Source organism: Mesoplodon mirus (assembly GCF_964341445.2).
Source record: "Mesoplodon mirus genome assembly, chromosome: X".
Classification (NCBI taxonomy): Eukaryota; Metazoa; Chordata; class Mammalia; order Artiodactyla; family Ziphiidae; genus Mesoplodon; species Mesoplodon mirus.
In genome coordinates, this window is record NC_138981.1 from 93,214,152 (window position 1) to 93,229,744 (window position 15,593).

The following is a 15,593-nucleotide window of genomic DNA, read 5'->3' on the forward strand; positions in this document are numbered from 1 at the left end:
AACAATAGTCAACATGTTTATAAGACTTGGAAGATGAAAAAACTTCATCATTCATAGATGACATCTTATGCACAAGTACATTCGTTTCCAGGGCATTAGGGGACAACCACAAAACATACAAAGTAAGAGTAAATCCAAGCTGCTTAACTTTCCACCATTCTCTTGAGTATTAAACCCAGACCACCTTTGGCCACTTGCAGGGGTGTCTTTTCTTCTTTATTCTCAATGTAAATACTTGCTCCTTGGGACACCAGCAGTTTTGCTACTTCCACTCTCTCCTCATCACAGGCTAAGTGTCTGAAATCAAGGACCACAAAGAAGGATTAATCATTTGCAATTCTATGTAATGGTTAGGATTTCCTGACAGGTAGTCTAAACTGCATATTATTAGGTAGTGTAATATTGGAAAGTTACTTAATCTGGAAAGGAAAATCGATTTTCATGGGGAAGACTGTTTATAAGTTAAAATTCATTGGAATAGTCTTACAACACCAGATCATAAATCACAATTCTGGTCCTACTACAACAGAAGTGATCTACATGCCAGCCTAAGGAATAACATCCTTATTTTATGAAGATTAGTGGTTTACACCAAACACATGCAATAATTCCAGGCGAGAACTTAGAAAAACCTCCATACACAACCTGCTAACAGCAATTTGTGTGGTTTAAATTTTGGAAAAGCAGTTTAAAAAGTTTTATATTATCTGATTGTTACAGACACCTTGTAAGTTAGCAAGGTACTATTATCACCATTTTAAAGTTGAAATTGTGACAGAGGTTAGTCTTTGCCTATGATGACATGGCTGAGCAGTGAGGGGGAAACCTTGTCAGGCACTTAACGGTTTACCAGGTAGGGTATTAGACACTAACGTGTTATTTTATTTAAACTTCACAACGATCTAGTGAGGAAGGAATTATTATCCTCATATTACAGATAAGGAAATTAGACTCAGGAAAGTTAAGTAGCTTCTCTGAGTTACTTAATACAAGTATTTAATATAGTTGTTTAAGTGGCTGAGTTTGGATTGGGTAAACAGCATGTAGCTATTCCTTAATCGTAGGCTCTGCTCAGGACCCGATACTGCCTGACTCCTAAATTTCCTCCAGGCCACCCTGCCTTTCTTATTTGGAGAAAATGGCTAGAATATGCATGTTTTTCTAGACAGAGTCGCTCAGAACTACAGAAAAAAATTGTAAAACTAAGAGTTAAGAAAACAATACTTTAAAAAAATTGAATCGTACTTTGGACTAAAAAGAAGATTCACAGAATTTCTGGTTCAAAAAAGTCACCATTCGATAAGGAAGAATAGTGGCCAAGTACTGTAGAAAAAATATCAAGGTAGAGGACGGCTTCAGGTCAAGCATACATCAATTCCAGATGGATTTGAGTTAAATGAAAAACAATAACCAAACCAAACCAATGCAATGTTTTGAAAAAAACTACAATGAAATACAGGTGAATAGTTAACTAATTTCAGGGTGAGGAAGCACTTTCTAGTTATGAGGGAAGATTAATAGGTTTGACTGGATAGAGTTGAAATCTTTGGTTATTTCAAAAAAAATCATAAACAAAATGAAAAGACAAACTGGGGAAATATTTTCAACTAACATGGCAGAAGGTTAATATTTGTACTATGTCAAGTCAAGGGTACATAAAAAAATCAGTAAAAATAAATTAATTCTCCAAAAGGAAACAGAGAAAGGGACACAAAAAGTTATAATTTAGAGAAGGAATATAATTAGTCATAGGCATTAAAAAATTTTTAGCTTCATTGATAATAAAAAATGTAAATTACAACTCTGAAATACCATTTTTCCTATAAGAAAAGGATATTTTTGGTGTTGGTGAGGGGGTAATAGGCACTCTCACACTGCTATTGGGAGGGTACAATGATACAACTCCTCTGGAAGCAATCTCGGAATATACAGCAATTGTCCTAAACTATGTGTATCTATTTACCCAGCAATTCTACTTCTAACTTCTATACTAAGATAATAATCAGCAGTATGGCCAATGATTTTTGTATAAAGTTGGTCAATGTAGCATTATTTATAATAGTGGAAAACTCAAAAAAGCTTAAATATACAGTAATAGAGGAATTATTAAATTATGCCATATCCATAAAATGGAGTTGTGGATAGCCATTCAAAAACGTTTTAGAAATATTTATTAACACTGGAAAATGCTCACAATATACTATGAGGTGAAAAGAACAAGATATAAAACTACATACACATTATCGTCCCAATTTTACAAAAAAAGCATATGTAAAGTATGTATATTTGCATATAAAAGACAGGGAGGAAATACATTAAAATGTTATCAGTGGTTATTTCTGGGTGGCAAAATGATAAGCATTTTGAATTTTTATCTTTATACTTTTGTGTACTTTCAAATTTTCTTGCCATAAACATGTATTACATTTATAAGCAGACTAAAAAAAGAAATGATGTGTAAGAATTAGTGCAAGGGAATCCCGGGGGAAGATGGCGGAAGTGTAAGACGGGGAGATCACCTTCCTCCCCACAGATACATCAGAAATTCATCTACACGTGGAACAACTCCTACAGAACACCTACTGAATACTGGCAGAAGACCTCAGACCGCCCAAAAGGCAAGAAACTCCCCACGTACCTGGGTAGGGCAAAAGAAAAAAGAATAAACAGAGACAAAAGGATAGGGATGGGATCTGCACCAGTGGGAGGGAGCCGTGAAGGAGGAATGGTTTCCACACACTAGGAAGCCCCTTCACAGGCAGAGACTGCAGGTGGCGGAGGGGGAAAGCTTCGGAGTAGCGGAGGAGAGCGCAGCAACAGGGGTGCGGAGGGCAAAGCGGAGAGGTACCTGCACAGAGGATTGGTGCTGACCAGCACTCACCAGCCCGAGAGGCTTGTCTGCTCACCCGCCGGGGCGGGCGGGGCTGGGAGCTGAGGCTCGGGCTTCGGTCAGAGCGCGCAGGGAGAGGACTGGGGTTGGCGGTGTGAACACAGCCTGAAGGGGTTAGTGTGCCATGGCTAGCCCGGAGGGAGTCCGGGAAAAAGTCTGGAGCTGCCGAAGAGGCAAGAGACTTTTTCTTCCCTCTTTGTTTCCTGGTGCGTGAGGAGAGGGGATTAAGAGCGCTGCTTAAAGGAACTCCAGAGACGAGCGCGAGCTGCGGCTAAAGGCATGGACCCCGGAGACGGGCGTGGGATGCTGGGGCTGCTGCTGCCGCTGCCAAGAAGCCTGTGTGTGAGGGCAGGTCACTGTCTACGCCCCCTTTCCGGGGAGCCTGTGCAGCCCGCCACTGCCGGGGTCCCGGGATCCAGGGACGGCTTCCCCGGGAGAGCGCACGGTACACCTCGGGCTGGTGCAACGTCACGCTGGCCTCTGCCGCTGCAAGCTCGCCCCGCACTCCGTGCCCCTCCCTCCCCTAGGCTGAAGTGAGCCAGAGCCCCTGAATCAGCGGCTCCTTTAAACCCTGTCCTGTCTGAGTGAAGAACAGACGCCCTCCGGCGACCTACACGCAGAGGCGGGGCCAAATCCAAAGCTGAGACCCCGGAGCTGTGAGAACAAAGAAGAGAAAGGGAAATCTCTCCCAGCAGCCGCAGAAGCAGCGGATTAAAGCTCCACAATCAACTTGATGTACCCTGCATCTGTGGAAAACATGAATAGACAACGAATCATCCCAAATTGAGGAGGTGGACTTTGAGAACAAGATTTAAGATTTTTACCCCTTTTCCTCTTTTTACAACGAATTATCCCAAATTAAGGAGGTGGACTTTGAGAGCAAGATTTACCATTTTTTCCCCTTGTTCTCTTTTTGTGAATGTGTATGTGTATGCTTCTGTGTGAGATTTTCTCTGTATAGCTTTGCTTCCACCATTTGTCCCAGGTTTCTATCCATCCATTTTTTTAATAATTACTTTTTTATTTTAATAACACTATTATATTTTATCATATTTTATTCTATTTTACTTTATCTTCTCTCATTCTCTTTTTCCTACCTTCCCTTCCTCCCTCCCTCCCCCCTCCCTCCTTTCTTACTTTCTTTCTTTCTTTCTTTCCTTCCTCTCTCCCTCCCTCCCTTTCTTTCCTTCCTCCCTCCCTCCTTCCTTCCTTTCTTTCTCTCTTTCTCTCTTTCTTCTACTAATTCTTTCTTTCTACTTTCTCTCCCTTTTATCCTGAGCCGGGTAGATGAAAGGCTCTTGGTGCTGCAGCCAGGAGTCAGTGCTGTGCCTCTGAGGTGGGAGAGCCAACTTCAGGACACGGGTCCAAAAGAGACCTCTCAGCTCCACATAATATCAAGCGGCAAAAAGCTCCCAGAGATCTCCATCTCAACACCAGCACCCAGCTTCACTCAACGACCAGCAAGCTACAGTGCTGGTCACCCTATGCCAAGCAACTAACAAGACAGGAACACAATACCACCCATTAGCAGAGAGGCTGCCTAAAAACATAATAAGGCCACAGGCACCCCAAAACACACCACCAGACGTGGACCTGTCCACCAGAAAGACAAGATCGAGCCTCGTCCACCAGAACACAGGCACTAGTCCCCTCCACCAGGAAGCCTACACAACCCACTGAAACAACCTTAGCCACTGGGGACAGACACCAAAAACAATGGGAACTACGAATCTGCAGCCTGCAAAAAGGAGACCCCAAACACAGTAAGATAAGCAAAATGAGAAGACAGAAAAACACACAGCAGGTGAAGGAGCAAGATAAAAACCCACCAACCTAACAAATGAAGAGGAAATAGGCAGTCTACCTGAAAAAGAATTTAGAATAATGATAGTAAAGATGATCCAAAATCTTGGAAATAGAATAGACAAAATGCAAGAAACAGTTAACAAGGACCTAGAAGAACTAAAGATGAATCAAGCAACGATTAAAAACACAATAAATGAAATGAAAAATACTCTAGATGGGATCAATAGCAGAATACCTGAGGCAGAAGAACGGATAACTGATGTGAAAGATAAAATAGTGGAAATAACTGCTGCACAGCAGAATAAAGAAAAAAGAATGAAAAGAACTGAGGACAGTCTCAGAGACCTCTGGGACAACATTAAACGCACCAACATTAAAATTATAGGGGTTCCAGAAGAAGAAGAGAAAAAGAAAGGGACTGAGAAAATACTTGAAGAGATTATAGTTGAAAACTTCCCTAATATGGGAAAGGAAATAGTTAATCAAGTCCAGGAAGCACAGAGAGTCCCATACAGAATAAATCCAAGGAGAAATATGCCAAGACACATATTAATCAAACTGTCAAAAATGAAACACAAAGAAATCATATTAAAAGCAGCAAGGCAAAAACAACAAATAACACACAAGGGAATCCCCATCAGGTTAACAGCTGATCTCTCAGCAGAAACTCTACAAGCCAGAAGGGAGTGGCAGGACATATTTAAAGTGATGAAGGAGAAAAACCTGCAACCAAGATTACTCTACCCATCAAGGATCTCATTCAGATTTGATGGAGAAATTAAAACGTTTACAGACAAGCAAAAGCTGAGAGAGATCAGCACCAGCAAACCAGCTTTAAAACAAATGCTAAAGGAACTTCTCTAGGCAAGAAACACAACAGAAGGAAAATACCTACAATAATGAACCCAAAACAATGAAGAAAATGGGAATAGGAACATACATATCAATAATTACCTTAAATGTAAATGGACTACATGCTCACACCAAAAGACACAGATTGGCTGAATGGATACAAAAATAAGACCCATATATATGCTGTCTACAAGAGACCCACTTCAGACCTAGAGACACATACAGATTGAAAGTAAGGGGATGGAAAAAGATATTCCATGCAAATGGAAATCAAAAGAAAGCTGGAGTAGCAATTCTTATATCAGACAAAATAGACTTTAAAATAAAGACTATTAGAAGAGACAGAGAAGGACACTACACAATGATCAAGGGATCGATCCAAGAAGATGATATAACAATTGTAAATATTTATGCACCCAACATAGGAGCACCTCAATACATAAGGCAAATACTAACAGCCATAAAAGGGGAAATCGACAGTAACACATTCATAGTAGGGGACTTCAACACCCCACTTTCACCAACGGACAGATCATCCAAAATGAAAATAAATAAGGAAACACAAGCTTTAAATGATACATTAAACAAGATGGACTTAATTGATATTTATAGGACATTCCATCCAAAAACAACAGAATACACATTTTTCTCAAGTGCTCATGGAACATTCTCCAGGATAGATCATATCTTGGGTCACAAATCAAGCCTTGGTAAATTTAAGAAAATTGAAATTGTATCAAGTATCTTTTCCGACCACAATGCTATGAGACTAGACATCAATTACAGGAAAAGATCTGTAAAAAATACAAACACATGGAGGCTAAACAATACACTACTTAGTTACGAAGTGATCACTGAAGAAATCAAAGAGGAAATTAAAAAATACCTAGAAACAAATGACAATGGAGACACGACGACCCAAAACCTATGGGACGCAGCAAAAGCAGTTCTAAGGGGGAAGTTTATAGCAATATAATCCCACCTTAAGAAACAGGCAACATCTTGAGTAAACAATCTGACCCTGCACATAAAGCAATTAGAGAAAGAAGAACAAAAAAACCCCAAAGTTAGCAGGAAGAAAGAAATCATAAAGATCAGATCAGAAATAAATGAAAAAGAAATGAAGGAAACGATAGCAAACATCAATAAAACGAAAAGCTGGTTCTTTGAGAAGATAAACAAAATTGATAAACCATTAGCCAGACTCATCAAGAAAAAAAGGGAGAAGACTCAAATCAATAGAATTAGAAATGAAAAAGGAGAAGTAACAACTGACACTGCAGAAATACAAAAGATCATGAGAGATTACTACAAGCAACTCTATGCCAATAAAATGCACAACCTGGAAGAAATGGACAAACTCTTAGAAATGCACAACCTGACAAGACTGAATCAGGAAGAAATAGAAAATATGAATAGACCAAACACAAGCACTGAAATGGAAACTGTGATTAAAAATCTTCCAACAAACAAAAGCCCAGGACCAGATGGCTTCACTGGCGAATTCTATCAAACATTTAGAGAAGAGCTAACACCCATCCTTCTCAAGCTCTTCCAAAATATAGCAGAGGGAGGAACACTCCCAAACTCATTCTACGAGGCCACCATCACCTTGATACCAAAACCAGGCAAGGATGTCACAAAGAAAGAAAACTACAGGCCAATATCACTGATGAACATAGATGCAAAAATCCTCAACAAAATACTAGCAAACAGAATCCAACAGCACATTAAAAGGATCATACACCATGATCAAGTGGTGTTTATTCCAGTTATGCAAGGATTCTTCAATATATGCAAATCAATCAACGTGATACACCATATTAACAAATTGAAGGAGAAAAACCATATGATCATCTCAATAGATGCAGAGAAAGCTTTCGACAAAATTCAGCACCCATTTATGATAAAAACCCTGCAAAAAGTAGGCATAGAGGGAACTTTCCTCAATGTAATAAAGGCCATATATGACAAACCCACAGCCAACATCGTCCTCAATGGTGAAAAACTGAAACCATTTCCACTAAGATCAGGAACAAGACAAGGCTGCACACTCTCACCACTCTTATTCAACATAGTTTTGGAAGTTTTAGCCACAGCAATCAGAGAAGAAAAGGAAATAAAAGGAATCCAAATTGGAAAAGAAGAAGTAAAGCTGTCACTGTTTGCAGATGACATGATACTATACATAGAGAATCCTAAAGATGCTACCAGAAAACTAGTAGAGCTAATCAATGAATTTGGTAAAGTAGCAGGATACAAAATTAATGCACAGAAATCTCTGGCATTCCTGTACACTAATGATGAAAAATATGAAAGTGAAATCAAGAAAACTCACCCATTTACCACTGCAACAAAAAGAATAAAATATCTAGGAATAAACCTACCTAAGGAGACAAAAGACCTGTATGCAGAAAATTATAAGACACTGATGAAAGAAATTAAAGATGATACAAATAGATGGAGAGATATACCATGTTCCTGGATTGGAAGAATCAATATTGTGGAAATGACTCTACTACCCGAAGCAATCTACAGATTCAATGCAATCCTTGTCAAACTACCACTGGCATTTTTTACAGAACTAGAACAAAAAATTTCAAAATTTGTTTGGAAAAACAAAAGACCCCGAATAGCCAAAGCAATCTTGAGAACGAAAAACGGAGCTGGAGGAATCAGGCTCCCTGACTTCAGACTATACTACAAAGCTACAGTAATCAAGACAGTGTGGTACTGGCACAAAAACAGAAAGATAGATCAATGGAACAGGATAGAAAGCCCAGAGATAAACCCATGCACATATGGCCAACTTATCTTTGATAAAGGAGGCAGGAATGTACAGTGGAGAAAGGACAGCCTCTTCAATAAGTGGTGCTGGGAAAACTGGACAGGGACATGTAAAAGTATGAGATTAGATCATTCCCTAACACCATACACAAAAATAAGCTCAAAATGGATTAAAGACCTAAATGTAAGGCCAGAAACTATCAAACTCTTAGAGGAAAACATAGGCAGAACACTCTATGACATAAATCACAGCAAGATCCTTTTGGACCCACCTCCTAGAGAAATGGAAATAAAAACAAAGATAAACAAATGGGACCTAATGAAACTTCAAAGCTTTTGCACAGCAAAGGAAACCATAAACAAGACCAAAAGACAACCCTCGGAATGGGAGAAAATATTTGCAAATGAAGCAACTGACAAAGGATTAATCTCCAAAATTTATAAGCAGCTCATGCAGCTCAATAGCAAAAAAACAAACAACCCAATCCAAAAATGGGCAGAAGACTTAAATAGACATTTCTCCAAAGAAGACATACAGATTGCCAACAAACACATGAAAGAATGCTCAGCATCATTAATGATTAGAGAAATGCAAATCAAAACTACAATGAGATATCATCTCACACCAGTCAGAATGGCCATCATCAAAAAATCTAGAAACAATAAATGCTGGAGAGGGTGTGGAGAAAAGGGAACACTCTTGCACTGCTGGTGGGAATGTGAATTGGTACAGCCACTATGGAGAACAGCATGGAGGTTCCTTAAAAAAATAAAAATAGAACTACCATATGACCCAGCAATCCCACTACTAGGCATATACCCTGAGAAAACCATAATTCAAAAAGAGACATGTACCAAAATGTTCATTGCAGCTCTATTCACAATAGCCCGGAGAGGGAAACAACCTAAGTGTCCATCATCGGATGAATGGATAAGGAAGATGTGGCACATATATACAATGGAATATTACTCAGCCATAAAAAGAAACGAAACTGAGCTATTTGTAATGAGGTGGATAGACCTAGAGTCTGTCATACAGAGTGAAGTAAGTCAGAAAGAGAAAGACAAATACTGTATGCTAACACATATATATGGAATTTAAGAAAAAAATGTCATGAAGAAACTAGGGGTAAAACAGGAATAAAGACACAGACCTACTTGAGAATGGACTTGAGTATATGGGGAGGGGGAAGGGTAAGCTGTGACAAAGCGAGAGAGAGGCATGGACATATATACAGTACCAAACGTAAGGTAGATAGCTAGTGGGAAGCAGCCGCAGAGCACAGGGAGATCAGCTCGGTGCTTTGGGACCGCCTGGAGGGGTGGGATAGGGAGGGTGGGAGGGAGGGATACGCAAGAGGGAAGGGATGTGGGAACAGATGTATATGTATGACTCATTCACTTTGTTATAAAGCAGAAACTAGTAAAAAAAAAAGAATTAGTGCAAGAGGGCTGATATCAGGTAGAATACAAATGACTGCTATTTGTCACTTACAGAGGAGTGTTACCCTCAGTGTCTTGGATGTTTGTGGAAGCTTTGTAGTACAGAAGAATATGAATCATCTTCAAGTTACCCTTGGCTGCTGCCCGGTGCATTGCTGTAGCCTCATAATGGTCCTTAGCGTCTGGATTAGCCCCGCTTTCCAGTAACATGACAGCAATCTGGGAAGATGGAGAAGAAAACAATGCAGAGATCTATTTGTGTTTGCGTACAGGTTTAGAACTCAAAAGAAGCAGCCTAGGAATGGAACCCTACCTCATGCCTGTTTTTGGAAGCTGCATAATGTAGGGGAGTACAGCCATTTTGATTGACAGCATTCACTTGAGCACCTTTTCCCAGAAGAGCTTTTACAATCTCATCCCGGCCAGCGGAAGCAGCAATATGAAGAGGAGACCAACCTGCCTGTAAGAGGTGGGCAGAACAAAAACCAGGGAGAAAAGGCACAGGGATTAATGCTAACATTTAGGCAGGGTTTACAGAGCTGTGTGTAAATGGTTTAAAAAAATGTTCTTTCTCTTTCCCTCATTAAGCACTGCAGGATATTTGGAAACCAGATATATAAAAGAAAAGAAAAGCACCCATAATCCCACAACATGGAAATAATACGTAAGTCTAATTCTAATGTGTTTTAAGATTGGGATCAAGGATACCCCAATAGGGTATCAAGTTCCGTGAGGTGCATTTTCCACAATATCCACTTATCATTACGTTGTGAAAAGTTTTCTATGTCATTCTTTGGAATCATAACTTTATTGGTTGCATATTATTATTATTATTATTATTATTATTATTATTATTATTATTATTATTATTTTGGCCACGCCAGGCGGCTTGCGGGATCTTAGTTCCCTGACCGGGGATTGAACCTGTGCCCTCGGCAGCAAAAGTGCAGAGTCCCAACCACTGGACCACCAGGGAATCCCCTGGTTGCGTATTATTTTATTAGGTGTATATATATGCTGTATTCAACTGTTCCTCCATTAAACTGTTTTTACTTTTTTGCCATTATCAATATTATTTTATTGAGCATCCTCGAAAAGGAATCTGCCTATAAAAACATTTCCATCCTTATTCTTCACAAGTCTTATCCTAATATAACCAATACCATTACACCAAATCTTTATATAACAAAAAAAGATACTAGGCCCTCATTATTCAGGCAATATTCACCAAAAACAATTTCCAACATAATAAAAAGGATTTGTAGTCTCTTAGGGGTAATCATCAAAGACTTGATCTGCATGTTTACCTTAAATTACAGGCTATGAGTGGCAAAATGAACATTCTGAAATAATGTAACCACCAGTCCTGTGTTTGGTCACTGGGGACATGCTGTAAGTTCCTAGTCATAAACGTTAAAATTTGTTTGTGAGCTTAATACTCGGGCTTTAGTAAACACCAGTCTGGAGTGTAAAGATAACTGGGGATTTATCAACTCTGCCTAGTACTCACATCATCTTTATCATTCACTGGCACTCCAAGTTGCAGCAAGAATTCAACAATTTCTGTATGTCCGGCTGAGCATGCCCAATGCAAGGCAGTTCTGCTGTCCTACACGGGAAGCAGAGAAGCAATAAGACCAACATTCTTGAAGAAAAATAGAACTAAGGCAAGAAAACAGAAAAAAAAAATTAATATTGGAGCCAGCAAACCTACGGTTTGGGAACAAGGAATGGAGAGCACTGGATCCTCAGGTAGGTAACCTTAAACCATATTACTTACATAAGAGAGACCAAGGTTTTAGTAACATGAGGAGAATACATTGATGAACGTAGGTAATTCTGGGCAGACTAGAGCCATGAAAGCAATAGAGCAAAAAACTGATTTCAGTGCTTTGGCAGAAATACAGCTTTGGCTATTTCTGTTATGTACGTACTTTTATGTCAGACACCGTGCTAAGAGTTTTACGTGCATCATCTCCTGTAATCCCCATGATCCTATACAGTGGATATTATCCCCATTTTACAGACTCCTCAGGGTAAGCAACTTGTCAAGGTCGCACAGCTAGTAAATCGTGAAGTTGGGACACAAACCCATCAGCTCTGAATTTTCTAGATGCTCTAGAAAGAACAAATGTATCTTCTGCGAAAGAAATGTTCATGAAACTAGTTGAGATTATAACCATTTAAAAAACATACCACACACAGAATTAGAGAGCAACATTACTTTAAAAAAATAATAAGCTAGTAGTCATGTTTCTCAAAGGGAATCTCTCTGTCTCTTTTCTTTTTTGCAGTGACTGCTATATTTTGTAGCCCTATGTAAAAGAAAATGGTATTTTAAAATTTATTACAAAAATTTCAAACTCATGTAAAAATACAGGGAACATAATATAATCCATATGCCTATCACCTACATCTTATAACTATTTTGCCATATTTGCCTCATCTGTTTTGCTCCTTGATGAGATTTTTAAAAACAAATCTTAAATATTATGACCTTTCATACCTAGATATTTGAGTATCTAAAAAATACTTTACTACATAGCTATTACACTGATTAAAATTAACACTAACTCCTTTATAACATCAAATACCCAGATTTCCCCAACTGTCCCCCAAATGTCTTTTTGCAGTTGGCTTGTTTCAATCAGGACCCATACAAGCTCCATAAGTTGCAGATGTTTGTTGTTTCTTAAGTCTTTTTTAATTGCTTTTTTTTTTTTTTTTTTGCGGTACGCGGGCCTCTCACTGTTGTGGCCTCTCCCGTTGCGGAGCACAGGCTCCGGACGCGCAGGCTCAGTGGCCATGGCTCACGGGCCTAGCCGCTCCGCGGCATGTGGGATCCTCCCGGACCGGGGCATGAACCCGTGTCCCCTGCATCGGCAGGCGGACTCTCCACCACTGCGCCACCAGGGAAGCCCTCTTAAGTCTTTTGATCTTGAATAGTTTCTCCCTTTTTCATGCCATTGACTTCATGAAGAATGGTTAGAAGTATTATTAAATCTTAATATTGTTAAATTAAATCTAAAGTATTAAATATCACCAGACCAAAATGAAGGTAAACTAGACAAAGGCATTTTCAGGTTGAGCAATAAAGAAAAGTTCCAGAAAAAAAGTCTCTGAACTTCTAATTCTCTTCCCAAACACACAAAATGGAGATTTGTAATTATGTGACACTGTCTTGCTAGTGCTGAGCACGGTGCCTGTCAAATAGGAGGCAATCTATAAATGTATGTTGGCTTACTGAGGGCACCGTGAATCCTTCTAGAAACTCAGGGTGAAAGCATGAGGGTCTTTTGAGCAGGAGGGCAGAAAGAAACACTTCCCAGGGTCCACTCACTTTTGTTCTGCCTTTGCCTAAAATGCCCCTTCATCCCAAAGGGAAATCCCACTCATCCTTCAAGATAGAGCCAACCTTTCCTCCTTCGCAAAGCCTCTTCAGTTATGACAACATTCGGTTTTTCTAAGCGAGATTAAATCAGGTCCTTCCATGATACGTTCTGAAAGCCCCACGTCAACTTCTCTCCCGAGTATTTACCACAATTTATAATCGGACATATGATTTGGAATTATTTTATTAACATCTGCTCCTTCCATTCGACTGTATCCTCAGCTCCCAGCTGAGGCGTTCAGTTACACGTGTTCCATTGAATAAAATCACTAATAAAAGCAAACAAACCCATTTCCAAAAACCAAAAACTTTCCTTCTCACTGATGTCTCAAAGACTGGGCATTTCTGAGAAATGCGCAAACGTTCTAGAAATATCCAAAATACAGCGACTAAGTACTGGGCCAAAAAACAACACTGGCGGTTTGTGGGGCTAGCTCCGGCCGCCCGGTCCCGAGTCCTGAGGTGACCCTGGGGTAAGGATGGGGCGGCGGGGGCGGAGATCTGGCCCTCTCGGAACCGGCCTCCCCATGGGTTGGGTTGGGCTGGGCCGGGCAGCCACGTTGGTCTCCGCCGCTGCCGCCGCCGCCGCCGCCAGCGGAGAGGCCCCAAGCGTTCCTTTACCTGGTCAGTCCTAGTGGCCAGGGATTTATCGGCCAGGATCCTCTCCTTCAACTCCTCCAGCTTCCCGCTGTAGGCCAGGTTGCAGACCATTAGGTTAGACACACACCCCTCCATTTTGCTTTCACAGGATCTCGTGAAGCCTGAGCAGCGCCCGCCTAACGTCGCCAGCTCCGACTGCCAATCAAAAAAGAGGCATTAGAGCTCCTCCAGTCACCAACCTCGCTCGTTCCTTTGCGTCTTTCCCCATCGCAGGGCGCCTTTGGGAGTTGCAGTTTGAGCGCAGTTCCGGGCGGGGAGGAGCCTTTGCCGCTGTCTCCGTCTCTGCCATTAGCAGCGCGGAACTACAAGTCCCGGCGTCCCTTGCGGCCGCCGTAGTCAAGTGGCCGGTGGAATTGGCCCAGGATGACAGCTGGAGAATGGAGTCAGGTACGGGGAGCGGCTTCGTGTAGAACCGGGGTGGGTGGTCGCTGTTGGGGCATTGAGTCGGTGACGCGAAGTGGGTGCGGGGTCATGGCAAGAGAGTTATGGGAGCCAGAAAGTCCTGTCCCACGGGGGCCCTGACCTGCAGTGGTAAGCGGAAGGGAAAACGGTAGCAGCTGAGTACTACCTCCTGAGCTCGAACCAGTGCCTGTGGCCATCCTCCCCCTCGCTGGTATCGCTGCCAAAGGAATGGAAAGAACTAGGGGTTAATTATTCTGACGTTTCGACAGAGTGGCATTAGGGCAGAATTCTGCCACAACAGTGATAGCATATGACACCGTAGTAAGGTGATGTGCCAGGGTGATGCCAAAGGCAGGGTGTGATGCCATAGGTCCCACTTGATATCTAAGAGATCTCGGGGAGTCCATGGCGTGGTGACATCACAACTTGATGAGGGTCATCTTGACACTGTGGTATGGTGTTGGCTCTTTAATATCACGATAATAACGGTGACATCGAAGTTTTGCTACAACTATTAAGCTAATAGTGTTTCTATTTATGGGATTCCTAAATAGTGCCATAGCAGAAGAGATGCAAGGCTTATCCTTTATAGGGCATATCCAGGCTGGCATCATACCAAAACCAGGTAACGATAAGAATACACTCAAGAAAGAGACTGACTATGTTTATATTTACCCTGTTATGGTGTAGAACAGGGCTTGGCAACCTTTCCGTAAAGAGCCACATAGTAAATATTTTAGGCTTTGGGGGCCAAAAGGCAAAATCGAGGATAATTTGTAGGTACTTACATGACAAGGGAGAAAACAAATTTCAACAAATATTTATTGATGAAATTCAAGGTGTAGTAATAATAATTGAGCATTTTTTTGTAATATGAGACTACTAATGAGAATAATGGAATTCTTTTGGGGGGGATAACATTTTGTTTATTTGGGGCTAATAGTCAGTGTTCCCTATCATCAAAATCATTTCAAATGTTCATCTGTTAATACTGATCTGTAATGAGATTTTACCCATTTCATCTTTGTAAATGTCTTTTCACACAAATAGGTATGACTCCACAAACATATTCTTGTTATTTTTTATTTAAATACATTTTAAATTTCAGAATAGCTTTAGATTTATGGAAAAGTTGCAAAGATAATGCAGAATTCCTGTGTACCCCTCACCCAGTTTCCCCTACTGTTCCTTTCCTATTTTTAACAGCTTTATTGGGATATAGTTTTCATATCATAAAATTCACCCATTTTAAGTGTAGTTAAATATTTTTAGTAACTTTACTGCATGGTGCAACCATAATCATAATCAGTTTCAGAACATTTTCATTTCCCCCCAAAGATCCCTCACGCTCATTTATTTACA

The 15,593-nt window shown here is 40.6% G+C and overlaps 2 protein-coding genes across 3 annotated transcripts in view; one reads left to right on the top strand and one right to left on the bottom strand.

The window, feature by feature from the left end:
- On the bottom strand, positions 1-14,017 carry PSMD10 (proteasome 26S subunit, non-ATPase 10). 2 transcript variants are annotated; one of them, XM_082608948.1, is made up of 5 exons: positions 13,791-14,014; positions 11,289-11,387; positions 10,092-10,238; positions 9,831-9,997; positions 1-297 (listed from the first exon to the last, which is right to left on the bottom strand). In XM_082608948.1, exons 1-5 carry the CDS (start codon positions 13,902-13,904, stop codon positions 144-146), a joined length of 681 nt encoding a protein of 226 aa, XP_082465074.1. In that variant the 5' UTR covers positions 13,905-14,014; the 3' UTR covers positions 1-143. The 2 variants fall into 2 exon arrangements, with proteins under 2 accessions (XP_082465074.1, XP_082465075.1); XM_082608949.1 differs by having other exon boundaries at positions 181-297; positions 9,910-9,997; positions 13,791-14,017.
- A 119-nt stretch (positions 14,018-14,136) lies between these two features.
- ATG4A (autophagy related 4A cysteine peptidase) overlaps positions 14,137-15,593 on the top strand; it is a 71,394-nt gene continuing 69,937 nt past the window's right edge. The window contains exon 1 of the mRNA XM_082608946.1: positions 14,137-14,216. Within this exon, the coding sequence (XP_082465072.1) occupies positions 14,207-14,216 (10 nt within the window). The 5' untranslated portion in view covers positions 14,137-14,206. The remainder of the gene's footprint in view (positions 14,217-15,593) is intronic.